The sequence below is a fragment of the Lepisosteus oculatus genome, chromosome 29 (assembly GCF_040954835.1).
Source record: "Lepisosteus oculatus isolate fLepOcu1 chromosome 29, fLepOcu1.hap2, whole genome shotgun sequence".
Classification (NCBI taxonomy): Eukaryota; Metazoa; Chordata; class Actinopteri; order Semionotiformes; family Lepisosteidae; genus Lepisosteus; species Lepisosteus oculatus.
In genome coordinates, this window is record NC_090724.1 from 9,749,831 (window position 1) to 9,777,071 (window position 27,241).

Sequence of the window (27,241 nt, forward strand, 5' to 3'; positions counted from 1 at the left end):
AAGAAAATCTCAGCAGCTGGTAATGGCATTCAGTGGTCTTCGATGAGGGTGATACAGTAATGTACTACAGTATTCTTGTAGTCCAGTATAACATTGGTTTGTGCTATATTACTGTACTCCATAGTAACACTGATCTCTGCTACATGACTGTACTCCATTACAACGCTGCTCTCGGCAATACTAATGTATCTCAAAATAGCACTTGTCTGTAATTGATCAATCTCCTCCAAGGTAACAGTGGTCTGTGCAGCAATGTACCACTGTGTTCCCGAGTTGACACCACAGTTTTTCTATCTGTAATAAAAGCGGTCCCATCTAACATTTGTTGTATCGCTTATTATTATGATGTTATTTTCAGGGGAGATTCTCAGAAACGCTGAAGCCATTAGGCGGCATCACTGTGAACTTTCCACACCACACAATCCGATTGGCGGGTCGCATTGAACAGCGTCCAGCGGGGCCAATCCCGTAAGAAGGCAGGGGCGGGATTTCCGACATGTAAGCCGTAGCATCGCCGGAAGCTGCTTCTTGCCTCCCAGCAGCCGCCGTCTGTAGGTTCTCTGAGCGTCCGAAAACAAATACCGAAAGGAAAAACACCGAAGACGAGGGAAAGATGCCGCACAACTTCCAGGCGGGGGACTTGGTGTTCGCCAAGATGAAGGGATACCCGCACTGGCCGGCCAGGGTGAGAGGGCGCCGCCGGGCCAGCAGGGGGGCGGTAGGGTCCGGGGGCCGAGGGACTGTCGGGGGCAGAGAACCGGGCTGCTGCAGCGGGGGGCGCAGGTGTCCGCCGTGAGCCCGTGTCCCTTCGCACGGCCGGGGAGGAGCAGGGACAGGGGTGCTCTCGCGGGGGTGCATACAGCACTCTCCGGAAAGTTTCGGGGAGAGACGGCAGGGCTGGCTGCCTGCCCCATCCCGGCTTTTACCCGCTGTAACCTGCCAGGCGGTCCGACACCCAGTTCGGGGAGCCTCTCCCTGCTGCCACCTCGCCGAGAGTTAGAGTGGCGCTGGCGGGGGCGCGCAGGTGCTGTCCGCATATTCGCAGCCTCTTGCACCCAGAGCAGCCGGGCCGGTACCGAGCCTGCCTCGCTCGGGGAGTCCGCTCTGCGCGCTAGAGCTGCTGGACTCCTGGCGCCAGGGGCTGCCCAGCCGCGACACGAACCTGCCGCCGCCTCTCGCCCCTCAGCAGCGAGTGTGTAGGCGCCGAGCGTGGCGTTCACCTTCAGTAGGTATTTCAGAGACGCTCCCCGGGGTGTGCACTGATCTGCAGTGTCCTGCCTCGGTCCTCGGTGGCGTTTCTGTGAGCCTGTGCGCTGTCACCTGCTTGTCTGCAAGTGTTCTGAGTCGAGGCAGCACCCTGTCGGAGGAGGCCCTGCTGGGTGCAGGCGACCCTTCAGATCTGCAGCAGTGCACAGAGGGGGCAGGAGAGATCGCTCCAGATCGGCTGTCAGGGTGGGAGTCGGGGTAGATCAGCAGGGCAGGGACCACGGTGTGTGGACAGCTTGTTCCTACTCAAGGTTGTCTGTATTTAACTTTTGATCTCTTTCCTCCACTCTCTCTCAGATTGAGGATGTGGCAGAGGGAGCAGTGAAGCCGCCGCCCAACAAATACCCCATCTTTTTCTTCGGGACCCACGAGACGTGAGTTGACTGAACCGCGGATGGTGAGCAGGTGCCTTGCAGGCAGGGTGACCTGTAGTAGCATCAAGCCTTGTGCGGCACTTTGTGATACGGTTTTGCAAAACTGGCAGTGATTTTAAGAAGTAATTTCTCTTTCATTGCGACATACACTATAGTTTTAATAAATACTTGAGTAGAATGTGGAGGTGAAATGAGAGCTTGTTTCCGAGAGCAGCTGTGAGCAAGAGGAGCCATTCTGCCCGGTAAGGCAACTCATTAGCTAGCAGCTGGTTGATCCCGGGAATCATCCTGTCATTTCTTGAAAGAAGCCAGGATGTCAGCATCAACAACATGATTTAGGTAGCTCATTAAGCTTATTCATAGGAAGTGTTTAAATATTTGGATACATTTTGAAAAGTGTTACACAAAGCTCCTGATCTGCCCCTTTTAAACCTATCTCTTGATTCTGCGGTGCACTCAAGACTTCCACACTGCCACTGGTTTGAAGAAGTTGTCATGTGCTTCTCTCTCTAACCCCTTCTCTCTCTTTTTCCCCCTATTCCTTCTTTTCAGTGCGTTCTTGGGCCCCAAGGACCTGTTCCCCTATGAGAAGTATCGGGAACGCTACGGCAAGCCCAACAAGAGGAAGGGTTTCAATGAGGGATTGTGGGAGATCCAGAACAACCCGCATGCCTCCTACAGCACCCCTGCAGTGAGTCGCAGAGTGTCCTCCGTACTCCTGGTTCCCGGATGGTCATGTCGTGGGCTCTCTGTCAGAAAGCAGCCTCTAAGAGCGGGCTCTGTCCATTAATAACTGTCAACAGGGGCACTCGCGTCTGTCCGCCTGGATCCTTATCCTCTTCGTCCTCCTTCCCTCTGTCATTCCCTGCTTTCTTTTTCACCTCTGCTCAATCCTCTGTTCCTCCCAGCCGGCCAGCTCCTCCGCCAGCGAGGCAGAAGCCCCCGACGGCGGAGCAGGAAGTGAGGAGGGCGAGGACGAGGTGCATGTGCCGAGGCGGGCCGAGTCGCCGAGTGACGAGGAGTCAGAATCGGGGAGCGAGGCAGCAGCGGGAGGAGTGAAGAGGAAGGCCCCCATGGCCAAGGTGAGTGACCACATCCCTTGATACACAGTTCCAACGTCTGGTGGTCTGCTCTGATTGAGACTCCTGCTCTGTCATATTACTGTTCTGATAGCTTTGAATCAGTACTCTTCTGCCTTTGTAAGGACTATTTTAGTTCTAAATGCATTTTCCTTATAGTTTTCTCTTGTCCCCTGTTTTGTACTTTGCTGTTGATTCTGGGCAAAGTTACTTGCTGGGGACAGAAATATAGGAAACCTTCTGTCACTGCAGTTTTCCTGGCTTTCACCCTCTAAGCCTTACATGGAGAGGTTACTGCTCAGAAAACATGCATTGTGTGCGTTATCTACATTTCTATTCATCTGAATTTCAACTAATTTAACTTTTAATATTTCTTAATATGGTATGAGAATGAGGAGTATGTTTGGTAATATCCCAGTTTCTCTGACCTGATAAATGCTTGTTTCTGTCTAGATCTCTGTCAAGTGTTTTTGACACAGTTTAATTTAACTTTTGACCTCCTGTGCCATATCAGTAGAGAAATCCATTAAGTTGTCCTTGTCAAGGCCTTTGATAACTTGGGGTATTTCTCTTGTAGTCTTCTGTTTAGGACTAGCAAGCTAAAGGAACTGAGTCTTTTTATTGTAGGATGTTCTTGTATACTTATTATTTTAAACCTGGGAATAGGTCTAACCTCTCCCATTTCAACTGATTCAATGTGGTTATGTGGTGACCATAATTGTAAATCGCATATTATTCAAAAGGAGGTAATAGTAGTGCATTGTGCAGTTGTAACATCTGTGGTCTTATTTAATTGTCTGTCATTTGGTTTAACAATAGTTGGTTTGGTTTTGTTGCCCTTTTATGGGTGAGCACTGTATTAGCAGTTTTCCAGTCAGTGGTTATTAACCCAATTTCCGTGTCTTCTTGAAAAGAACACTGTTAACATCTTGATAGTTTTCACCCCCTCCTCTGTGTTTTGTTTCGCCTCTCCTGTGTTGCTCACCTCTCTGAGCTGTTGCTTGTGCCCGTTAGCGCCCCCTTGCCAAGCGAGCGCGCGGCTCTTCCAGCGAGAGGGAGCAAGCAAGGGAGGAGGAGAGCGGGTCGCCATCCGAGCCGGAGCCATCCCCCAGCTCTGACTCCGACTCCAGGAAGAACAGTGACCAGGTAGGGACCCTCTTGCATGCAAGCTGTGGATTTGTGACCATTCCTGCAATGGGTTTTGCCTGAGTGATCCTCATATCAGTCTTCAGAATGAGCGTCTGTCTCAGGCCCTGCACGACATGAGGATTTGTCAGGTACAGACTGCTGGGTGTTATTACCCTGCATAAAAAGGAAACAACGTAGCAACTCTGTACCTCATAGACCCTCACCTTGTGCATCAGCGGGACCTGCTACAGACGCTTATTCATTCACCATTTCTTCTCCTTTTTAACACTTTTCTTGTTTTTCTCATTTGCTTTATTGGGATGAGAGATCGGTGTCCTTAGCCTTCTGTCTCTCTCCTCCCCCTTGTTTCTCTCAGGACTTCACTCCGGAGAAGAAGCCTGCCCCGCGTGCTGGCCGGAGGGGAGGAGGCCGAAGGAAGGTAGAGAGATTTTCGTTTGTTCTGAAGCTTTGTGTGAAGTAGCCTGTTCACGGTGAAGTTCAGAAACTGTATCCTCCACTGGATGTGGCAATAAACAGTAACATAGCTTCTGTTTATACTGTTGTACATTGGGTACATGTAAATGCAATGCCTTGCAAAAGTATCCAGACCCTTGGCCAATTCTTTCATTTTACTGAATCATAAATCCTACATTAACATTTTGTTCAATGTGATATTTTTATTTCAAAGCACTGAAACTCAAAATTAATTATTTTAATGTGACATTGTTTTATGTTAGAAAATATTCTTAAGAAAAATAAACTGAAATATGCTGTTTGCATAAGTATTCAATCCCCACATTTTAATATTTTGTAGAGCCACCTTTTGCAGCAATAACAGCTTTAAGTCTTTTGGGGTAAGTATGTACCAGCTTTGCACACTGTTCAGGTCAGATTTTGGCCCATTCTTCCTGGCAGATTTACTCCAGGTTGTTCAGGTTAGTGGGATGACGCTTGAGCACTGCAATTTTCAATTCAATTTATTTTTATATAGTGCCTTTCACAACAAGGTTGCCCCAAGGTGCTTAACAAAGCAAGTGACCAAGCATGTGAATACAGAACAGAAAAGAGCAGAAGACAATGGAGGAGAGGAACCAAAAACTCCTCAGTAAGGAGAAAAAAAACCTCTTGGGGTCCAAGGTCAACTGGCAGCCCAACCCCTTTGGGCATGCTAACATTATACAATTCAAAAAAAGGAATAAATGAATAAGGGTATTAATCCATCCATCATGTCTTCTGTATGTCAGCACTCCATGCAGATCTCTGTAGACGGGCACAATCCTCCGAAACGATAGCTATATCCACAATGGCCCTCTTGGATCCATGGCAGTGATGCAGCATCCAATTCAGATGGTGCCCATCCCGGGTGCCATCCGGACATGTGGGGAAGGGGAATAGGATAGTTTGGTCAGAGCAGATGTCTATACTGTACTTGGTGGGCCAACACAGAGACACACACAGTGGCATGTACAGCAGCACCAGCAGCCATGGGTGCAGCAGGCTTTGATGTAAGGTGTGAGTAGGCTAGGCTGAAGTAATTGGTCTTCAGTCCGGATTTGAATCCTGAGATTGACTCGGAATCCCAAATATGTGGTGGGAGACTGTTCCATACGCTAGGGGCCCTGTAACTAAAGGCTTTACTGCCAGCTGTTTTCTTATTAATGCATGGAATATGAGGAGACCTGCATTCTGTGATCTAAGCGGGCGACTTTGATGGTAAACATTAATAAGTTACATTAGACAGACAGGTGTCTGACCTCTGCGAGCCTTGTAAGTAGGATTTTGAAGTCCGCCCTGTACCTGACCGGAAGCCAATGAAGAGAGCTAAGTATGGGGGTTATATGGTCGTACTTTCTGCTCCTAGTAACAGTTCCAGGTGCTGCATTCTGAATTCGCTGTAAGGTGTTGAAAGAGTAGTGGGTGCTCACTGATAGTAGGGCATTGCAGTAGTCTAATCTGCTGTATACATGAGCATGTATTAATTTCTCTGTGTCTTATGTGGAGAGAAACTCTTAGTTTTGCAATATTTCTTAACTGTAGGAAGCATGTTTTTGATACTGTTTTAACATGAGAGTTAGATGAGAGCCTTGTGTCTAATATGACGCCTAGGTTATGTGCCGAGTCTTTGAGGCAAAATTTTAAATCCCCCAAGTTAAGTGCTGAAGTTACAGTAGTCCTATCAGTATTGTTACCTCCAAACAACAGAACCTCAGTTTTATCAGAATTGAGTAACACGTTTTCACACATCCAAGTCTTACTTCATTAATGCAATTAACTAAAGTGATAATAGAAGAGTTGTCGTTAGGTGTGAACGAAATGTATATTTGAGTGTCATCAGCATATGAATGAAAGTAAATATTATGTTTTTGTATTATCCTACCTAGCAGCAGTATGTAGAGGGAGAACAATATTGGTCCCAGCACTAAACCCTGTGGTACCCCAAATTGAACTGGTGACATTGACGAAGCAGTTCAATTATTAGATATTTGAACATAATGAAAACTATTAGTTAAATATGAAGTAAACCACTTAAGGATGGTTCCACATAAGCCAACCTCAAACTCAAGCCTGTTTATCAAAACGGAGTCGTCAACCGTGTCAAAGGCAGCACTAAGATCTAGAACCACAGGCGCTGTTGCATTCCCTGCATCAGTAGCTAATAGAATGTCATTTATGACTCTTGTTAATGCAGTTTCAGTGCTGTGGCCTGGGTGGAAACCAGACTGGAATTTCTCAAGTATATTATTTGAGTCCAGATACGATTGAAGATGGGCCACAACTATTCTCTCAAGAATTTTAGAAATGGGACGTTTGAGACAGGCCTGTAGTTAAGAACTTGTGGATCCAAATTTGGCTCCTTAAGGAGTGGTCTAACAACTGCTACCTTAAATTGATAAGGTACAAGGCCTGATGCAAGGGACGTGTTTATCATACTAATTATAGGTCCTGCCAGTACTTTGAGGGGATCTTTGACTTGCTAAGTGGGGAAGGGATCTAGCAGACAGGTGGTGGACTTTGTCTTAATTAATTTCTTGAGTTCTTGTTCATTAACTAATTGAAAAACACTAAAGAGGTGCTCATATTGTTTCTGTACTAGACTTCTTTGTGGCTTATTTGATTGTTTGAAGTCTGATGGTGTTAATTGTATCTTTATAGAAGTTCATGAAATCGTCACTACTAAAGTTAGATGGTGCTATAGAATCGGTCTTATTTGTAAGATTAGGTATTGTCTTAAATAGGTAGCAAGGATTATTTTTATTGGTTTCAATCAGTTCAGAGTAGTAGACTGAACAAGCTCTGTATAGGGCTTTTTTATATTGCTGTAGGCTATCAGTCCATGCTGACTTGAATACTTGTAGACCAGTAGACCTCCATTTGCGCTCTCATTTGTGGCACTCCTTTTAAGGGATTGTCTGTGATCATTATACCATGGAGTGTGTCTAGTGGCTTTGACTACCTTAGTCTTTAACGGGGCAGTTTCATCAAGGGCCTGTCTGACCACTGTATTATAGCAATTTTCAAATAGTGCCACAGATTCTCAATTGGATTGAGATGAGGGCTTTGACTTGGCTATTGTAGGACATTCACCTTTTTGTTGTTGAGCCACTCCAATGTTACATCGGTCTTGAGTTTAGGATCATTGTTCTGCTGAAAGCTGAACTATCTCCAAAGCTTCGTTTTTTTACCAGACTGAAACAGGTTTTCTTGCAGTATTTCCCTCTATTTTGCACCATCTATTCTTCCTTCTATTTTAACAAGATGCCCGACCCCTGCTAATCCCCACAGCATGATGCTACCACCACCATACTACACTTTAGGTATGGTGTTTTTTGAGGTGTGGGCAGTGTTAGATTTGCACTACACATCTCGTTGAAGTTTGGCTAAAAAGCTCTATCTGACCATAGAATCTTTTCTCACATCACAACTGAATCACTATCATGCTTTTTGGCAAACTCCAGATGTGCTTTCACATGGTTCTTTTTGAGTAAAGGCTTCTTCTGTGCCACCCTCCCATACATCCTAATGTTATGCAGAGCTCTTGATATGGTTGACTGGTGCACCTTCACTCCGCTCTCAGCTACTGAACCCTGGAGCTCCTTCATAGTAATCGTTGGCCACTTTGTGGCTTCTCTCAGCCCTCCTTGTTCACGCAGAGAGTTTTGAGGGATGACCTTTTCTAGGCAGTGTCTGGGTGGTTTGATGTAGCTTCCACTTCCTGATAATTGGACCAACAGTGCCCACTGGGACATCCAAACACTTGGATATTGCTTTGTACTCATTTCCTTATTTATGCGTTTGTTTTACTTTATCCCTCCATTCTTTGAAATGCTCTTTAGTCTTCATTTTCACAGCTGTCCTTCAGATTCACAACCTGAATAATGATCCGTTAACTGTGGGGGTTTTTATCCGGAAAATGTGGCAGTTATTTTAATTATTCACAGGTAGAGGGTAATTGTGTCCTCATTAGGGCCAATGTTTTTCACCCGTGTAAACTTAGACCCTCCGGAACACAGTGATTGGAAACCTATGCCAACAACATATTTCAGTTTTTTATTTTTCTTGAGAATATTTCCTAATACAAAACAATGTCACATTAAAATAATTTTTTTTTTAATTTAGCTTCAGTGCTTAGAAATAAAAATATCACAGAGAACTAAATTTAAATGTAGGATTTGTAATTCCATAAAATGAGAGGATTGGTCAAGGGTCTGAATGCTTTTGCAAGGCATGTTGGCAACACTTTTAGGCATTTTGTGGTCTTTTTAGTATGATTGAGTGAGCTCTTCGTCTCTCTGCCCTCTTCCTCGGTCTCTTCAGAAGCAGACCTCCGAGTCCGACTCGGACTCCAACTCTAAATCGGAGGTGGAACGAGGAAGGAGTGATGACGAGAAACCACGCCCAGCCCTGTCTGGGTCTGAATCTGAGTCCGGATCCAAATCCGAGTCCGACTCCAACTCGGACAAGCCTGTCAAGAAGGGCAAGCGAGGACGCAAACCAGGTGAGGCAGTGGGGTGAGCTGGGCTTCCGGCCTCTTGATGTAGCGTGGGGGTACAGGAGGGGGCCCACTTCACCCAGGGCTGAAGTGCAGCTCTGACTGGGTGCCAGTGTGCATCAGCAGGTCAGATGGAGACGTGAGAAGTTCTGAATGAAGGGAGGATTTTAGGGTATGATACCCTTGCCCTTCTGAAAAATGCTGTGGGTCCTTTAGTGAGCCAAGTGGTCAGGACAGGGTTTAATCAGGAGAACTGCAGTCAAAGCGGGACAGTCCAGATGTGCGTGAGCGCAGACGTGTGTGTCCCAGACTCGATGTGTGAGTGCTGACTTACTGCCTCTTCCCCAGCTGCAGATAAGCCCCCCCCAAAGCCACGTGGTCGCAAACCAAAGCCAGCGCCAGCCAGAGCCGCCGCCGCCGCCTCCTCCTCCTCCTCCAGCAGCGACAGGTTAGTCTCTCCCCTTTCTTTATCCTCCTGGCCTTCTTCTTTCCCTCCATAAGTTTCTTCTTTCTGTCCTTAGAAAAAAGGATACAAATGAGAGGAGCCATTTGGCCTGTCCAGCCTGTCTGGTTGTTAGTGGCTGATTGATCTGCATATCTCCTTTAACCCAGACAGGTTAGATGGGCCAGATGCCCTCTTGTTGCCAACTTGGCTTCTTGAGAGAAGCGGAACTGCACGGGGCAGCTTGTTTCCTGATGCCGTGATTCGGTCCCAGACGCGCTGTGCAGGTTTGCGCTCTGTGCCGACGCTGAAGAAGCGTGTGCCTCTCCGTGCAGCGACAGCGAGCCGGACCGGATTGGCGAGTGGAAGCGGCGGGATGAGGAGCGGCGCCGGGAGCTGGAGGAGAGGAGGCGCAGGGAGGAGGCCGAGGAGCTGCGGCGGCTGCGCGAGAGGGAGAAAGAGGAGGAGGAGAAGAGGAAGAAGGAGAGAGAGAGGCCGAGCAGCGACAGCAGCTCTGATGAGGGTGTGGATGATGATCAGCCAATCAAGAAGAGCAAGAAGCCGCCACCACCTCCAATCCCCGCCCCTTCTGACTCAGACTCCGACTCCCCCCCACGCCCCGAGGTCAGTCTGTCCGTCGGCTTGTTTCTGTCCTCGTCGCCGTCAGGCTCCCTCTCAGGCTGCCTGCCTCCACACTCTGGAGGTTTAGGATGCATCTGTCTGACTTTCTTGTGCTCCGCCCGTCTCTCCCAGGTGAAGAAAGCAGCCAAGCGGCCAGAGGGCAAGAAGAAAGGGAGGCCGAGGAAGGAGGAGGGCAGGGACAGAAAGGAGAAGAGACACCAGCGATCGGAGGAGAAGCCACGTGGGAGGTGAGAGTGATGGCGATGCCTTCACAAACCTTTCAGAGTCTGTTTCCTGCAGGAGTCACTGAGGAAGGGTTGAGGACAGAAGGTGATGAAATTAGTGTCTCCAATGGCAACGGGGAGTATATTGAAAAATAAAATGGAAAAAATCTTAATTTGTAGCAAACAGAAATTATCTGCACTTGAAAAGCAGTGTGATGGTGGACACAGTTTAGACCAGTGGTTCTCAAACTTTTTGGACCAAGTACCACCCCTAATCCAACCAAAGCATCCAAGTACCACCTACAAGTCATCATCTCACAGGAACCCCAGAAATTCTCAATGACCAACATGAGCACGCGTGCACACACATACATATAATAAATATTATAATAATAAACTTTGTTTGATATAGCGCCTTTAAAGGTGGCTTCTCAAAGTGTTTTACAGAAAAAAAAAGTAACAACTACTAATAAAAAAGCACCATTTCAGTGAGAGGGGTGAGTCTGTTTAGTCGAGCAAAGCAGATGTGAATTATTTTTTTGAGCCTTGATACAATTCACAATAGTCTAACAGATTTTAAATCGTCAGGCATTTTCTTGACGGCAAAGGTCTCGCGGTGGATGTTGCAATGCGCCCATTCATTTCTGCAGCAACCTCTCTAATTCGTGCAACTACACCGCTGTGTCGGCTTGTCATCGCTCTAGCACCATCTGTACAAACTCCGACACATTTTATCCAGTCGATGTCATTCTCTTCTATAAATTCATTCAGAAGCTGAAATGTGTGCTCTCCTGTAGTTCCTGTTGGTAGCGGTTTACAGAACAGAAAGTCTTCGTGGGACATGCCCTCCAACTCGTATCTAACGTAAACGAGCAAATTGGCTAAATCGACTACAGACTCATCTAATTGCAGTGAAAAACATCTGCTCATCTTAACGCGCTCTATCAGTGTACTTTTGACACAACCGTTCATTTCAATAATTCTATGAATGACTGTGTCTTTCGGGGGGGGCAGCAGGTCGAGCTGTTTAGCAGCTTTTTCTCCACACATAATACGTGTCAGCTCTTTTGTCAACGGTAACTAAGGTTCTTCAAACAGTGTTGCTTACCTGCTTTAGCAATCCGCAAGCTTGCGTTTTTCTGCGTTTCCGTTTTTATTTCAGTATTTAAGTTTTTATTTCATGCGCATGGGAGCGAAACACAGAGACGCTTGGTGTATTTTTCTCAAATTAATTTGAACAGTTCTTAAATATTTTTCTGTTATCTATCATGCTTTCCTGTGCTCACAAGATCACCAGCGTTCGTAGCTCGCATTTCTATGCATTCCTGTGTTTACAACGTTGGCATTGTTCCAAAATCACGCACATTCTCCTTCCTCCCTATTTGCTGGAGATACAGTAGCTTTTTTTAAATAGAATTGGTCACTTGCTTCCGTAGCACGCATTCCTATAGAATGGTATAGAATACCAGAGTATCTCTTGTGTCCACTGAAGTATTAGCGCACACTGTATCGTAGTACGTAGGCTTCATATTCAACATGTATTAAAATACAAAATATGAAAACCTGTCCCAATTTTTCGGCACACACGACACAGTTCCAGGGTCATTTGGCGTACCACCTGGTGGCACTCCGCGTACCACTGCCGGTCCGTGTACCACAGTTTGAGAACCTCTGGTTTAGACAATATTCTGGCTTCGACTCTCCCTCTGCGTGCAGCCCCATAAGTGCCAGCTCACACCACCAGCTTTCACCTCTGGCACAGGAGTCGTCATTAACCTATGAAGAACATGTACAAAACTCTCATACTCAACAGACGGAATAATCTGTCCTTTCAAAACCAAGTGTCTTCCGTTATTCAGACTCTGAGCTTTGTTTAGAAGTGTCCTGACTTCCTCTGAGACTCTCAAGACTCCGTGAGATTAATGTTTGAACTAAATATTGATATTCTTTATGTTTGTGAGCAAGAAACAAGCCAGCTGATAGGCATTCAGACTGGAAGGATTTTTGTTGGTTTAATGTCCTGAGGTGATGTCTCACCCCACAGGCCTCCCAAGTTGGACAAGGTCAAGAGGAAGCCGGAGAGGCCCCCTGAGAAAAAAGTGGAGAAAAAGAAAGGTGAGTGGGTGCCCTCATGTACCTACTGGTGCTTTTCAGAAACTTGCAAACAGGGAAACACAGCTGCAGCAGGGATGGACATCAGCACGGTCTCTGCCAGTGACTCGCACAGCAGCGCTTGTACTGCTGGAGGCCTTCCTGCTCAATCCTGTTACCTGTAATACAGGGTTTCTTACTTCAGCGACTTCTGTAATGCTTTACTCATTCAGTAACAGGCAGTTTCCACCCAGGCCCAGCGACACCCAGTTGTGTTTCTCAGGTGCTGCTGTGCCTGCGTTGGGGATGCTCTTGCTCCTTATCCCTGTCTCTGTTTGTAATTGAGGTTTGCAGTGACCTGTCTCCTGCCTGCCTGTCTGTCCACAGAGCCGTCTCCTGAGGAGAAGCTGCAGAAGCTCCACACTGACATCAAGTTTGCACTGAAGGTGGACAATCCTGTGAGTGACTATGGCTTTGAGCACATTGGCCATTCTGACAGCTTTCAGTTGTACCACACTGACCGCACTGCTGTTCTTTTCCTCTCTGGGAGTCAGGATGTGCAGCGCTGTCTGCAGGCTCTGGAGGAACTTGGCTCAGTGCAGGTCACCAGCCAGATACTGCAGAAGAATACAGACGTAGTGGCCACCCTCAAGAAGGTCTGTGCCGAAGTTGTCTGCTGCTCCTGCCATCTCTGTGTTGGCTGTGTATATTGACTGACGCGAACATCTGTCCTGCTCTTGCGCAGATCCGGCGGTACAAAGCGAGCAGTGAGGTGATGGAGAAGGCCACACAGGTCTACAATAAGCTCAAGCTGCAGTTCCTTGGTAAGGCAGAGGGGGTGCTCAAACAAAAATTGGAGACCAAGAGCCAGGAGGAGCCTAGCAAAGACGAGGAGCACAACTCGGGTAAACAGCTCTCCCCCTCCTTTCTTTTTTTTCTGTTATTTTCTTCCTTTTGTCGGTCTTGATGTGGTTTTTTTTTGCTTAGAAACCACACCAGTGAACGGTGAAACTGAGCCACAAAAAGCAGACAGTGAATTAGCAAACAGCCCCAAGTCAAATGATCAAGATGAAAACCCTGAGCCCACAGCTGCTCCCACAAGCAGGTGAGTCTTCAACTTTTTCTCCCTCCCCTCATTCTCATTTTTTTGGGTGAGCTACGCATTGGCTGTCTCTCACAAATCGAATGCACACATTGACAGGACAGTGGAGCAATCCTCTTGTGACTTACTCTCCCATTCAGCTCCAGTCCGGAGAGACCTGCCGTCTTGCAGACAGATGACATCATAGACCGGGATCGCCCCGTTTCCACTGAGACAGAGCCGTCTGCTGTGCAGAGCTGAGGTCACCTGGAGTGCAGAGCATCGAGGGAGGAAGAATATTTATAACAAATGGAAAAAAAACAAAACTGGGCAAATCTGGGCTCTCATCTCAGCCAGATGTACTGCCTGTTTTTAACAGTCCATTTTTCATTTAACTCAACTTTTATACAACTACCCTCCACTTCTCCTCAATCCCCCTTGTGAGCACAGACGTGCTCCAAACCTCCCCACAGCAAACTGAGAATGACTGTGTACAGACAGGGATTGCGTTGATGGCGCATTGACCTGGATCAGAAATATTTCAAAGGGGGCAGGTGGGGCTGTTATGTAAATGTCTTAAACTTAAATGTTTCAATGTGCAGTCACCGTGCTCAGCCAGAGGACGAGGGATGGCACTGTTGGTTGTCTGCTTGAAAAACGGGTGTGAGAGCTGGAAGTCCTTCTGAGCCAGCAGAACTACTGCAGACTGGTGTACCCTCACCAGAGGAAGGGATGGTTCTGGTTTCTGGCCCAAAGGATTAGTTATGTCCGAGGTGTTAGGCTTGTGTCCATTGTGGAAACTAATGAGCACTGGTAACATTTTAATTAAGTGGAAAACCAAATCAATTATGAACGGTGGGGAGGGGGGCTGGAGCCGAAAGTTACCTTCTTGTGTCCCATAGGAATTTTTTCCCCAATCTCTTCCAGCTTCACTGACCCTGGTCTTCTCTGGTTTGTCTCACTCATGATGGAGCCCCCACTAAATGCCATGTTTTAATTTTGGTACTTGTTTTTGTTTTGTTCTTGTTTTTGTTTTTTTGGAATGAACAAAACCCCTGTGAGTTTGGAAAAATAGATTTTTTTAATGAAGAAAGCTTTGATTGATGTGTGTTCTTTATGTACTTCTGCAGGCTCGAGCTGATGTCAAGAATACATTTGAACTTGTAATTCTTGGCCCCTGTATCTTTGATTCGTTAATTCACTAGAACTTCACAAATGTCACTTGCTGGCATGAATGAGTGATCAATAAACTCAACTGTTAAGTATAGTTCATCAGTGGTAATTAATTGGATATAGGATAGGGATACCCATGTCTGTATTGATTGATGGGTATTCATTCTGCAATGAAATTGGTCACTTTGTACCTTTTGTTTAATTGGATTCTGATAATACTTCTGGTTCTGCACTGCTACCTTATGGTGAAACTCAGGGTGAAATGTAGCTAAAAGTTTTCAGATAAAGACCTAAAAAAGCTGCCTTTTCACAGTGCAGGAGCATGATGATGGTGGCCAAATCCTGGTACAGAAGCATATAAACAGACTTTCACCTCCTCTGAACCCTGCCACATTGCATGCAGCCTGCTTCTACAGAGCCCCACAGTGTGCAGATGGACACAGAGTCAAGAATACAGTGTTGTTTTAAAGTGATTTATTTGAGTCAAGGTTTACTGTCTGTGCTCCTCAAGCAAAAAAAGAGAGAGAAAACATTTCAAGAGAAGGGAAATACTGTTCATTAAAGCATGCAAAAATTCTGCAGATATATGTTATGTAACGGTATTTAAAGGATTCCTGTTCTTGGTGCACTGCAAGGTTTATATGCGCTTGAGCCAGATGTACTGCCTGGCAGTGTGCAGCTGTGCTGATCAGTAGAAACCCATGCTTGCAAATCACAGAGGTCTGCACCTCCCCTGGATCATGAGCCCAGCAGCGTTTGTAAGAACTGAAACTAAGGAAAGTGGGCATAAGATCCCTAATTGACACAATTGAGTCAGTAACAAGTGCAGGAATGATAGAGGACCCAGGTATTGAATGGAGCAGTATTACTCTCATTCCATAGATAATAATAATTGCTTACACTTATATAGCGCTTTTCTGGACACTCCACTCAAAGCGCTTTACAGGTAATGGGGTCTCCCCTCCACCACCACCACCAATGTGCAGCATCCACCTGGATGATGCGACGGCAGCCATAGTGCGCCAGAACGCTCACCACACATCAGCTATCAGTGGGGAGGAGAGCAGAGTAAAGTAGCCAATTCATGGAGGGGGATTATTAGGAGGCCATGATTGGTGAGGGCCAATGGGAAATTTGGCCAGGATGCTGGGGTTACACCCCTACTGGCCCCACTAACACCTCCTCCAGCAGTATCCTTAGTTTTTCCCAGGAGGTCTCTCATCCAGGTACTGACCAAGCTCACACCTGCTTAGCTTCAGTGGGTTGCCAGTTGTGAGTTGCAGGGTGATATGGCTGCTGGACAGATGTGCACAGTGATTTGTAAAAACATCACAAAGTAATATAAATAACTAATAAAGAGGTGTTCCTTAAAAAAGAGAGGTGTATAATTGAAATCATGGTGGCAGCCCTGGTCAGATGGGATGAGCTCAGATTTATCACATTTAAGCCAATGAAAAGAGCAGGAATGGTCTTGCATGACTGCAGCTTGACCAGCCTGCCTTAAACTAAGATCTTTTGAAATTGTGGATCATTCACTGCAGACAAACTCAAATGTTAATTTTCCAATTATGTTAATATAATAATCAGCAGGCTCACTGTAATTGCTGCAGGTGTTACATCACTACATTGGAGATTAAAGGTTGTTGGTTAGAACAGAGATTCTACAGTTCACTAGGCCTACTGCTTGATCTGTTAACTACTTGTTTTTGGAACTAAAAAATAATTAAAGAGATGTATAAAAAGCCTGGAATGATTTATGTTGACTATATTAAATCGATTTTCTTGGTGCAGGATTAAAAAATAGAACAGTGTGGATGGAGCTCAGAGCAAGCAGACACTTCACCGTTGCTGTTTTGCTTATGTCCACTGGAGGGCAGCACTATACTTAGATTTCAAAAGGAAAACACTTTAATTACTTGCAGTTCATGTTCTTTAAATTCATATTAAGAAAGCTGTTAAAGCAGATGCAGCACTAAATAAGGCTAACATGATTAACAGTGGAAATACTGATATCACTGTTGAAAAACTAAACCTAAACTATCTGCCAGTTTTACCACACATTTTGGGTGGGTAGCCGCATCAGCATTCATAGGCTGCAAAGGAACAGTAGGTTTATTCCATGCTGAAAAGAGTAGAAAGAAAACACAATGTTTCGGCCTTGGAGCCTTCTTCAGGTGTGACCTGAAGAAGTCTCCACAGACGAAACGTTGTTTTCTTTCTTCTCTCTTCAGCACGGAATAAACCTATTACTTGTTCCCACACATTTAACAGCTTTCTACAAGAGCATCTGCTTCAGGCCCTGCATGTACAGGGAAAGACAATCACGAACTGCCTGTGTGCTCCTCTTTGTGCTCTGTATTGTCACTGCTTTTTCCCTGTGGAAGGGCAGTACACAGCAGTTTAACACAGTGGAGATGCCAGACTGGGAGCCATGCAGTGAGACACAGCCGAGCACTGAGTCTTGCAACCAGGGAAAGGAGGGCCTGTTAACACGTCTGACAGGGAGAGGGGAGAGGGGATAGCAGACACTGCACTCGCAGGCCTTGCGTGTACCGAGACAGAGAATACGAATGGCTGAACAGTTGGGCGGAAGGAACTGACTCTGCAAGCACTCTTGTGTGTCCCCCCCCTTACTGCCCCTGGCTCTGGGGGACCCCCTGCTCCCCTTCCTCAGATTTCTCTGTGATCTGGGGAGAGAAGGGCCCCACCAGCCAGTTGAGGGGGGTGTTGTTGAGCAGGTACTCCATGGTGGCATCCACAGACTGGCGCACCTGTGCCATGCGAGCACGGCTCTGTGCCAAGAGGGGGTTGGAGAAGGACGTGGCTCCACCCAGAGATGCCTGCAGCTCTTCGGCCGCCCGCAGCGCCGCGGCCACCTGCTCCTGTACCGACACGGGGAGCCCCTGCGCAGTGGACACCACGCCACTGCAGGCAGCTCGCAGCTGGGCGCTCAGGCCCCGCGCCATCGACAGGGCACGGCCCTCCAACTGCAGACAGACGGAGCGAGAGGAGGTGAGTACAGCTGCAGCTGTGGACACTGCAGAGCGCCCTCCTCGACGGGCAGACTGTCAGGCAGAACAGCTTTCACTGACACAGACAGGCAGGCAGAGGCAGGGAGACAAACAGAGAGAGGCAGACAGAGAGACTGAGAGACAGACGTGCAGTCCACACAACAAGCAGAACAGCAGTGAGAAGGACAGAGTGAAACAGTTATTACAGCCCCAGTCCCTCTCCAAATACCTCCACATGGTCGTCACTCTGCATCTGCCCCTTGTCCTCCTCTGCCTCCTTCCCTCCTGGCTGGCCCTCCTTCCACTCGGCCCAGTGCTGCAGGAGCTGCTCCTGAGCACCCCCTAGGCGGTCCGTGGCACTGCTCAGCGCTGCCTTGGTGCGCTCGATGAGGTCCAGGGTGGTGGTGAGGCTCGCCAGGGTGCTGAGCGCACTCTCATGGGCACGGCGGGCACGGCCCAGCGACACCTCCAGCGCCCGCTCACGTACCTTCGCCGACAGGGTGCCCAGACGCACGAAGTAGCTCTGCTGAGCCGCCGGAGGCCCTGCCTCCCCGCCGCTTACCGGCTCCGACAGCGCAGCTGAGAGAGAGAGAGAGACGCGACACTCAGGCCATCGATCCGACACCTTCGACCTGCTCCCCGGCAGCCCGCGGCCCGCACTCACCCAGCTCCCTGTGACTGAGCGGCAGGAGCTGCTCCACCCACTCCTCCGATCGGCTCAGCGCCAGGTCCACTCCGCTCGACAGCATCTGGCCGACCCTTGACCCCATCATGGTACTGACCCCCCCGCTGACGGCCGCACGGGTCACGTCCACGCTGCCCTGCACGCCCCCTTGGCCACGCCCACTGCACCCGTCACTGCGCCAGTCACGGCCTGCCTGGCTCCGGAGACCGACTGCGAGACCGACTGCTGGACGCTGCTGACCAGCTCTCGCGTGTCGGCCACCACCTGGGAGAGGGGAGGACGGGAGGTGATCATGATCTGATTCCTCATTCCCCACCCTGCTGGCTACTTTTCAGTTTTGGCAAAACATTTAGAGGTTTCCATAGAGAAGTCCTCTCGGAGACAGTTCAGTGTTACAAAGTGCATTGCTCTACTACATTTTGCGTTGGTATGGCAACATCTGCTAAACTATAAATTTGTTTCAGACTTTTTAGAAGTTTTTTACACCTGAATGTCCTAATTTTCTTATTGAATTTTCTTAAACAGAACTACAAAATGTATGTAAAAAACATGAGGTATTTTGTCATGTGTGGCTGTTCAGAGAGACCCCAGGATAGAGCTGCTGAGCACACAGATGGGCAGACACAGAGCTCTCACCTTCTCTGTGGGCTGCTGCAGGATGGGCAGCTTCTCCTCCAGCCTGTCCAGACCCTTGCAGGCGTATTCATTCACCACAGTGACTGCAAGAAAGGCAGGGTCACTGATCAGGCTCACAGACACACACAACAGTTTCAAGACAAGCTGGGATAAAGAAGAGAACAGCTCAGGAACCGGGGCGGAAATCCCAGTGTCCTAGTGAAGAGCACTTTCTCTGCCCGTGTTCCCATCCTGACCTGAGCCCAGATGACAGTGGCTGAGAGTGCAGACCGGAATGGAGACTGAAGGTCATTGTCTCCCACTCTCTCCCTGGCAGTGCCTGGTATGTGGAACAGGGGTGAGATTACAGAAGCAGTCTTGCACAATGTTGCAGCTGCTCCAGTCTGCCAGTCTGGGCATCAGGTGGCACAGCTTCCAAACCCTGACTGTCTGCGTCTGCTGGGCCCTGAGAGACAGGGCTGACTGCAAGGACACAGCTGACTTCCAGGCTGTACCAGCTCTGTCCTGCTCTTGAGGGGAAGCACTGATCTGTTCACCCTGGGAGCCCAGACTCAGGGCCGCTCCAGATCGGCGGGGCGTTCTCGAACAGACTCACGCTGGGGCTCCAGCCGGTCCAGCAGGGGCCGGGAGCCAGAGGCAGCGGCGGCACCCAGAGTCCTTGCGCCGCTCTCAGCCGCGTCCATCACGCCCCGCAGGTAGGGGGCGCTCTCCTTGGCGCTGCTGTAGGCACTGGACAGCGCGCCGCAGGCTGAGCTCACCAGGGGCAGGCTGGCCACACGGGTCACCACGCTCTGAAACACACAGGGTCCCCAGTGAGAACTCCACTGCTCCTGCCAAAACTCAACAGACTGATGCCCTTTACCCCTCACTCCCAAGCCTCTTCCGCCTTTGGGCTGGAAATGCAGTCTGGGGCCCTGCTGGGTCTCGTCCTGGCAGGCCAGGCTGGGCCGGGCTGGGTGTGGGGTGTTACCTGCTGTTCCCGGCTGCCCTGTTCCAATGGCGGGTCCACATCGGCCTCGGAGCCGCTCTTGTTCCCGGTTTCCTCCATGTCCCAACGTCACTGCACCTGGAGAGCAGGGGGCGGGACAGGAGTCAGTGTGCTGCAGGCGAGGAGATCACAGGTACAGACACGTCACACCTGGGGTCAGCTCTCCACCCTGGGAGCAAAGTCTCGGTTCCACAGCAGCTGAGGGGGGGGGTGTTTTTATAACAGTGTTTGTGTGATTGTTGTCAACCTCACCAGAAGGACTCTGAGACAGACTGAGCAGCCCCTGCGATCCATACCAGACAGACAGGGACATTTGGATATAATAATAATTGCTTATACTTATATAGCGCTTTTCTGGACACTCCACTCAAAGCGCTTTACAGGTAATGGGGATCCCCTCCACCACCACCAGTGTGCAGCCCCACCTGGTTGATGCGACGGCAGCCATAGTGCGCCAGAACGCTCACCACACATCAGCGATCAGTGGGGAGGAGAGCAGAGTAATGTAGCCAATTCATAGAGGGGGATTATTAGGAGGCCATGACTGGTAAGGGCCAATGGGAAATTTGGCCAGGACCTGGGGTTACACCCCTACTCTTTTTGAGAAACGCCCTGGGATTTTTAATGACCACAGAGAGTCAGGACCTCAGTTTTACGTCTTACCCGAAGGATGGGGCCTGTTTACAGTGTCCCCTTCACTATACTGGGGCATAAGAACCACATGGACCGCAGGGTGAGCGCCCCCTGCTGGCCTCACTAACACCTCTTCCAGCAGCAGCCTTAGTTTTTCCCAGGAGGTCTCTCATCCAGGTACTGACCAGGCTCACACCTGCTTAGCTTCAGTGGGTTGCCAGTTGTGAGTTGCAGGGTGATATGGATATGGTTGTAGCTCCGGGGATCACACTCACACTCCCCATTTCTGAAAGTCACTCTCTTACAATACTGGCCACTCTAGAAATGGCAACAGACTTTGTTTTCCTTATAGTTCAAGTAAGATAAGATAAGATCACTTTATTGGCCATATACAATTTCTTGTATTAGGAATTTATCTTTTCGCATACCCTGGCTTGCTCTCCATGAGACACACAGACAGGGAGGGTCAGAGTGCAGGGTCGGTTATTTATAGCAGTTAAGGGCCTTGCTCAGGGGCCCAACGGAGTAGGATTCCTCTGCCGGCCACAGGATTTGAACCCGCAACCTTCCTGCCTCAGGCGCACAACCTTAACCACACTCCACTCCTAAGTTGTTTCTTTTCTTCTCTTTTCATCTTGGAATGAACTTTTACTTTTCTTAATAAGTTGCTTATTAACTTAAGTAGGTAGCTGCGTCAGCATGCGCAGGCTGCAAAGGAAACAAGTAAAGGTTTATTCCAGTGAAGAAGGCTCCACAGCCGAAACATTGGGTTTCTTTTCTTCTCTTTTCAGCATGGAATGAACTTTTACTTGTTCCTTCGTGTCCTTATTACTTACAACTTGCTACTTAACTTATCACTGCTACTAAATGAGTTTTGTAATATTAGCAATATATTCACTGTAGCTATGAAAACTTCAGAAAGTTTTACATTGGAGCAAAACGTTTGAAGCTGAAACCCAGCGTTTGCCCCACGATCACCCCAGGTAGCCGTGCTGTGCGGCAGCAGACGAGAGGAGTCTCTCCCAGTGCATGCCCTTACAAACCAAGATCACAAGATCTCAGAGAGTGAAAAGGCAGCTCAACGCCTACATACTACTACACACAAACTGTTACACACATAGGTACACTGGCACACAATACACTCGCAGATATACGCAAAGTGTACACACACACTGACTCCTGCACCCCCCTGATCTCACACCAGACACAGAGTAGAAACTCCGAGACAGAGCGAACAGAAGTTCACAGCGAACTTCTAGCGCACTGTCCGTCCTTCTGCAGGGACACAGGCACCGCCGCCGCGCAGGACAGGCAAGCAGACTCATCTCGCCCGCAGATTAAAGGCAGAAGACAGACAGTACCTGCTAGTTCGGTCACGGCCGAAGTCTCCTGTTGCGTCTTTCTTCTTGTCCCCAAACTCGCACTCTTCCCGACTCCGGCGGCCCCTCACGCTGCCGCTGACGTCACCGGGCCCCACCCCGCCGCAGGCTGCTCCAATCACGACTCCGCCCCGCCCGTGATTGACACGGGGAAGGAGGAGGGATTAAAAATCTGTCAATCCGTCATACCAAAAATTTACAGATTACTTTAACTAATGTACAGCAATATTATTTTTTGCAATACATTTTGACAGTGTTCCATCTGCTTGTATTAAAACCCATGTTTTGCAGAATATTCCGGATCATTACTCCTCCCAGTCACTGCTGTCTGTGCGCGTTGTGCAATACTGAGGCTGGTGCAATTCTTGGCAATTGCAACCAAATTTCGGAATTAGCACACAGGAGTGTACTAAATTGCGGACTAGTTAATACGGTACAATTGTATAGAAAAAACGTGCTGAACAAAATTGGAGAACAGATGATCTTGTGTTTAGTATAAGGATTTAGCATTGTTGTTCTACTTAGATACTGAATCAGAACATTTCAGTTAATCTGATCAGTAAATGTATATGTCGGCGAAGTTAATATTGTAACGCAACGGGGACTCAGGCGGGCGCCCTTGCCGCATTAGGGCGACCACCCACCGTCGGGGGCTCGAACCCGGGACCCGGCCCGGTGAGCCAAAGAGAGATCTCTCGATAACCCAGTAGCTGTAGTCCTGCTATCACAGGGAAGGGCAGTGACGTCATCCGCTCTGGTACGCCGGCTCTTACACAGTACCTGTCGGCCGTAAGCGTTACAATATATAATAATTACTTTGTCTGTTTCGTGTCTATATATAACTGAATGACCCAGACATTTTAATGTTTTTTACTTAAGAACTGCGTTTAGGATAAAATACAACAGATTAGGTATACTACATATTGTAACGCGACGGGGTTCTGGCAGGCGCCCTCCCGTTGGCGCTTACAGTCGGCCCCGCGCCGTCGGGGACGCAAACCCGGGCCTCTGGCGTCACTCAACAGGGACCCAGCCTGGTGAGATAAAGAGAGCTAAAGAGCAAAAATCTCTCTGTGGGCTGTGGGGAGATCTCTCTTTAGCTCACCCTGTTGAGTGACGACGGAGGCCCGGGTCCACGGGGCCGACCGTAAGTGGCAACGGCAAGGGCGCCCACCTGAACCCCGTTACGTTACAATATTAATGAGATGCTCAATTGCAATAATTGCAATTAGCTACGAAGCAAACAAGCACAATAGCTGTGGCTTTGAATCGAGCAAGTATTATAGCGTATTTTTGTTGCCCTCGGTAATCGATACACATTCAAGTGGAGATCTTTCATATGAGTAAGCGAACGCAGTGCTATTTCGGTTCTACGTATAAGACGTTTGTGAATGCAGTATATAAAGGTAAGTCTTATGCACTTTCATGAGCTACTTTTGTTGTTCTTCATCAAGTTTTTTTTTTAACAAACCCTGGCCCACACAAGTTCTTCCCTGCAGCCCCAATTCCTCAATATCCCTGCTTTCCCTGAGAGTCTGAAGTGCCGAGTCCCAAATACAACAAAATGATTCAATTGACACCCATAAGTGACAGAAAATATTCCCTGTTTAAATACGTATTTCCTTGTTTTCAGTTCTCTTCACAACCCAGGATATATGAAAATTCATGATCGCATATAAACGCTCTACATGATACAGCTACAGATAAAGATTGACATTAAACTTCATTATTAATAATGACGCTTTATTAATAAACGCATGTATTAATAAATGTGGTGTGAAAGCGATTTTAATCACATTTGACAAAACATTTTAAATTCATTACTTATTCTGCCACTAAATTGCTTAAAGTTATTTCTTTACTTTAGTAATCCCTAGAGGGCAGCAGCTGTTACTTTGGGTTTGCTGCAATTGAGAGTTCGGTGTTGCAGATTAATTTCAGTGGCCAAGTTTGTTGTAATTGGTGTTAAAATGGTCCACTAGTTTAGCACAGAGCTGCATGCTGATCTCGAGGTGAAGTCCAGCTTGTACACTCATAGGCAGAGCTCATGCTGGGATCTGTGGCATTAGGTGGACTGGACAGCAACTGAATCCCCCCAGACAGGACACAGGTCCATCACGGGGACTGGAACCCACAACCCACAACCCACCCATTATGAGATCAGAGACTTACCCACTACACTATACTGACCCACCCTCATTTGTTACTGTTGTTGCTTCTACTGCCTGAAAAGAAAGAAAACCAGCTGTGTTTTGGTGGAATAGTTCTGTTACTGTGTATCTGGGAAACGTTGGTGGTGTTTGTTTTTCACACCCACCTCTGTGCCCACTCTGCCCAGTGCCACACCCACAGAGAACAGGCTTGTTAATGACCATGGTATCATTTCATTTAACATCATGAGGCTTCCTGGACACCTCCTGTCAAACATGAATACTGCCAGTGAGTTTGCAGCCTGTGGAAGAGATGGATTTCACTGTATGGATGGATTTTTCCCACCAACTGTGAGAACCTGCCTCTCTGTTTCCCTCACTCCTGGGCAGCTCAGTCCAGACAGACAGCGGTCACTGTACCAGGGACTCTAACACTGGACTGGCGCTGCCCACTTTGAAGAACCCATTGCCAATATGAACCCAGCTTGCATAGCCATGTACATTCACTGCCCTGTGAGGCTTACACCTGCTTCTTTCTGCCAACTAACAGTGCAGAAGGGCTGAAAATGTAGCAGTTTTTGAAGATTCGATTATTACTACCAAAACCACATTTGAACCTGCAGTTTAGTGTTTGGTGAAGTAACCAGAAGTTGCTTCAGCTCCACCAAAAACTAATCAGAAACTATGTGCAGTTTTGTCTGCCCCTGTTGTATATCACTATTGATTATATTTCTATAGAGCTTTTCATGTCTAAGAGATACAGGAGGAGAGCAACTGAAGTTGAGCACCTTGTAGAGAGACAGTAAGCGTTCTGCACCAGCAGCCCAGCTGCACAGAAGCTTCACCATCTGAATTAAGGGAGAACTTTAGGGATGCCAGATTATACAGATTAAAGAAGATCAGAGTGGAATTTAGACAGGACACCAGGGTTATGTCATTGGGAAATCCCCACAGGGTCTGTATCAGGACCACTGCTCTCCCTAGTTTATATCACTGATCTGGATTCTGTTATACCATAGTTGATAAACTACTCAAATTTGCAAGTGATACCAAATTAGTAGAACTGGAAAACACTGTAGAGGCAGAAAATAAAATAAAAAAACACTTAAATATAATACACTACTTGGATAGCAACTTGTGATGAAGATTTAGTTAGTTAATTCTCATAATAAAATTAGCCCATTATGATATTCCCACAATAATAAAAAAGCACTAATGTGGTTAAACTAAATCACACTCACCTTTTGTTTTAGTGCAGGTAAAGAAAACAATCAATTTTTATTTAGAAAGCAAAAACAGCAAAGAAAACCATCAGGTTAAATCTGTCAAGAAAAAAGTGAATCAAATGTGCTAGAAATGACCCCTTGACATAACCCTCAAGCCTTTTCTTGCAAGACGAAACCAGAGACGATGTTTCCAGCAAAATATCTCATCTCGATATGGAAATTCCCAAATCACCCAGGTGAGCAAAACCAACTCAGGCTACAGGGCAAGGCTCTGGAACACAGCGAAACTGTTACAACTGACAGATTTATCACACAGTAAACAACAAAACACAGAACAAACACACATGTGGTTAACAAATATTGAGAACTATTAACTGAGACACATTTTCCTACGGACTGCAGCCAGATCTGCTCAATATTTTAAATTTCACTTTTCTACAGACGTCAGGGAGGTAAGCACCTGCTCATCCCACACCTGGTATGTGACACTTAAACAGGATTACTCAGGGACTTTTTACAAGTATTAAGAATCCCCAGGGACAATGACTGGGTTAACCCAGCTGACTTCTTCAGAACGAACAATGTTCATATTCAAAACTGAGAGCAGGAGACACTTCTTTACCCAAAGGGTTGTGGGAGTATGGAACAAGCTACCCAGCCATGATGTTGAAACTGATACCGTTAGATCAATTTGCAACTAACTACCAAACAGACTAGACAGGCTAAATTACCTCTCAATTTAACTGTTCTTATTAGATTTGTTTTTCATACCTAAATTCTGATTGTTTTCAGTGCCATAGTTTTGGGAATGTCCTTGGACATTCAATTCAATTCAAGGTGCTTTATTAGCATGACTGATGGGTACAATCAGTGGTGCCAAAGCAAATAAAAATAATAACAAGAAACGAAACAAAAGTAAAAGTAAAATAAAATCTACAGACATATTACAGACATTTACAAAAAAGACATCATAAAATATTGACATTTACTGTATACTGAAGGAGCATTATTGGGAGACAGACTCACTGTTCCCCAGGCTGTAACAGGAGATCACATACTGGGCTGCCAGTTCAGCTGAGTTCCCTCTTCCCTCTCCCAGTCGGATTGGGACCCGTTGTGATTCTGGCAGGTGTGGGAATTCTGGGATTAGATTTCTGAATTTAGGGAAGAATGTTTCTCTAATCCTGTATCTATCACAGTGCAGTAGGAAGTGCACCTCTGTATCTATTTCTCCCCGCTGGCAGTGGGAGCACAGCCTGTCCTCTCTAGGCAGCCAAGTCTGCCTGTGTTGCCCAGTTTCTATGGCCAGGCTGTGGTCACTGAGCCTGTACTTCGTCAGGGTCTGTTTCTTTTTGCTGTTTCTTATCTTGGTTAAATATTCGGCTAGTGTGTATTGTCTGTGTAGGGTTCTGTAGCATTCTATTTATGTTGTGTGTGTCCCAGTGTGTGAGATATTGCTGTTTGATCTGTGCTGTGATGTGGTTGAGTCTGAGTTAGTGAGTTACTGTTGGTGTGGCTTGGGTCAGTGAGCCTCAGGACCAGCTGGCTCAGGGGGCTCTGTTTTGGGCTCAGCTCTTGGCTCAACAGGGCTTTGTGGTGGTAAGAATTTTGGTTGCTGTTTTTTAGGTGTAGCCAATACTTTAATGCTCTTTTCTGTATGTTTATCAATAGTGAGTATTGGCCTAATTCGGCCCTGCACCCATTGTTAGGTGTTTTTCTCTGCATATGGAGGATGTTTCTTCAGATCTCCATGTGCAGAGTTTCTGTGGGGACCCCACTCTTCATTGCCATATAGGGCAATGGGTTGGATTACACTTTCAAATATTTTGAGCCAGATTGTTGTTAGTGGGTTGATGTTGAAGAACCTCCTTCTTATTGCATAGAAAGCCCTGAGTGCCTTCACTGCCAGGTCAAAACTCCCAGATGAGCTGATAGTCAGACCAAGGTGTTTGTAGCTGGATGTGTGCTCCAATGTGTTGTTGTTGAGTGTGAATTTGTACCTGTTTCCCTGAAGTCTGGCTTTCTTCTGGAAAACCATAACTCTGGTCTTGTCCAGAATGACTG

The 27,241-nt window shown here is 47.3% G+C and overlaps 2 protein-coding genes across 3 annotated transcripts; one reads left to right on the top strand and one right to left on the bottom strand.

The window, feature by feature from the left end:
- Positions 1 to 489: 489 nt before the first annotated feature.
- hdgfl2 (HDGF like 2) lies at positions 490 to 14,389 on the top strand. 2 transcript variants are annotated; one of them, XM_015365804.2, is made up of 16 exons: positions 490 to 685; positions 1,564 to 1,640; positions 2,193 to 2,331; positions 2,549 to 2,722; positions 3,734 to 3,865; positions 4,224 to 4,286; positions 8,663 to 8,843; positions 9,186 to 9,285; positions 9,615 to 9,903; positions 10,033 to 10,148; positions 12,169 to 12,239; positions 12,603 to 12,673; positions 12,770 to 12,871; positions 12,961 to 13,120; positions 13,203 to 13,320; positions 13,458 to 14,389. In XM_015365804.2, exons 1-16 carry the CDS (start codon positions 614 to 616, stop codon positions 13,555 to 13,557), a joined length of 1,965 nt encoding a protein of 654 aa, XP_015221290.1. In that variant the 5' UTR covers positions 490 to 613; the 3' UTR covers positions 13,558 to 14,389. The 2 variants fall into 2 exon arrangements, with proteins under 2 accessions (XP_015221290.1, XP_015221291.1); XM_015365805.2 differs by having other exon boundaries at positions 9,192 to 9,285.
- A 539-nt stretch (positions 14,390 to 14,928) lies between these two features.
- plin3 (perilipin 3) lies at positions 14,929 to 21,897 on the bottom strand. The gene is given in 8 exon segments (XM_069185903.1): positions 14,929 to 17,456; positions 17,710 to 18,059; positions 18,145 to 18,312; positions 18,315 to 18,429; positions 18,802 to 18,884; positions 19,397 to 19,592; positions 19,772 to 19,867; positions 21,784 to 21,897. Coding segments are annotated over 7 exon segments (1,347 nt in total). The 5' UTR covers positions 19,850 to 19,867; positions 21,784 to 21,897; the 3' UTR covers positions 14,929 to 17,099.
- Positions 21,898 to 27,241: the final 5,344 nt, after the last annotated feature.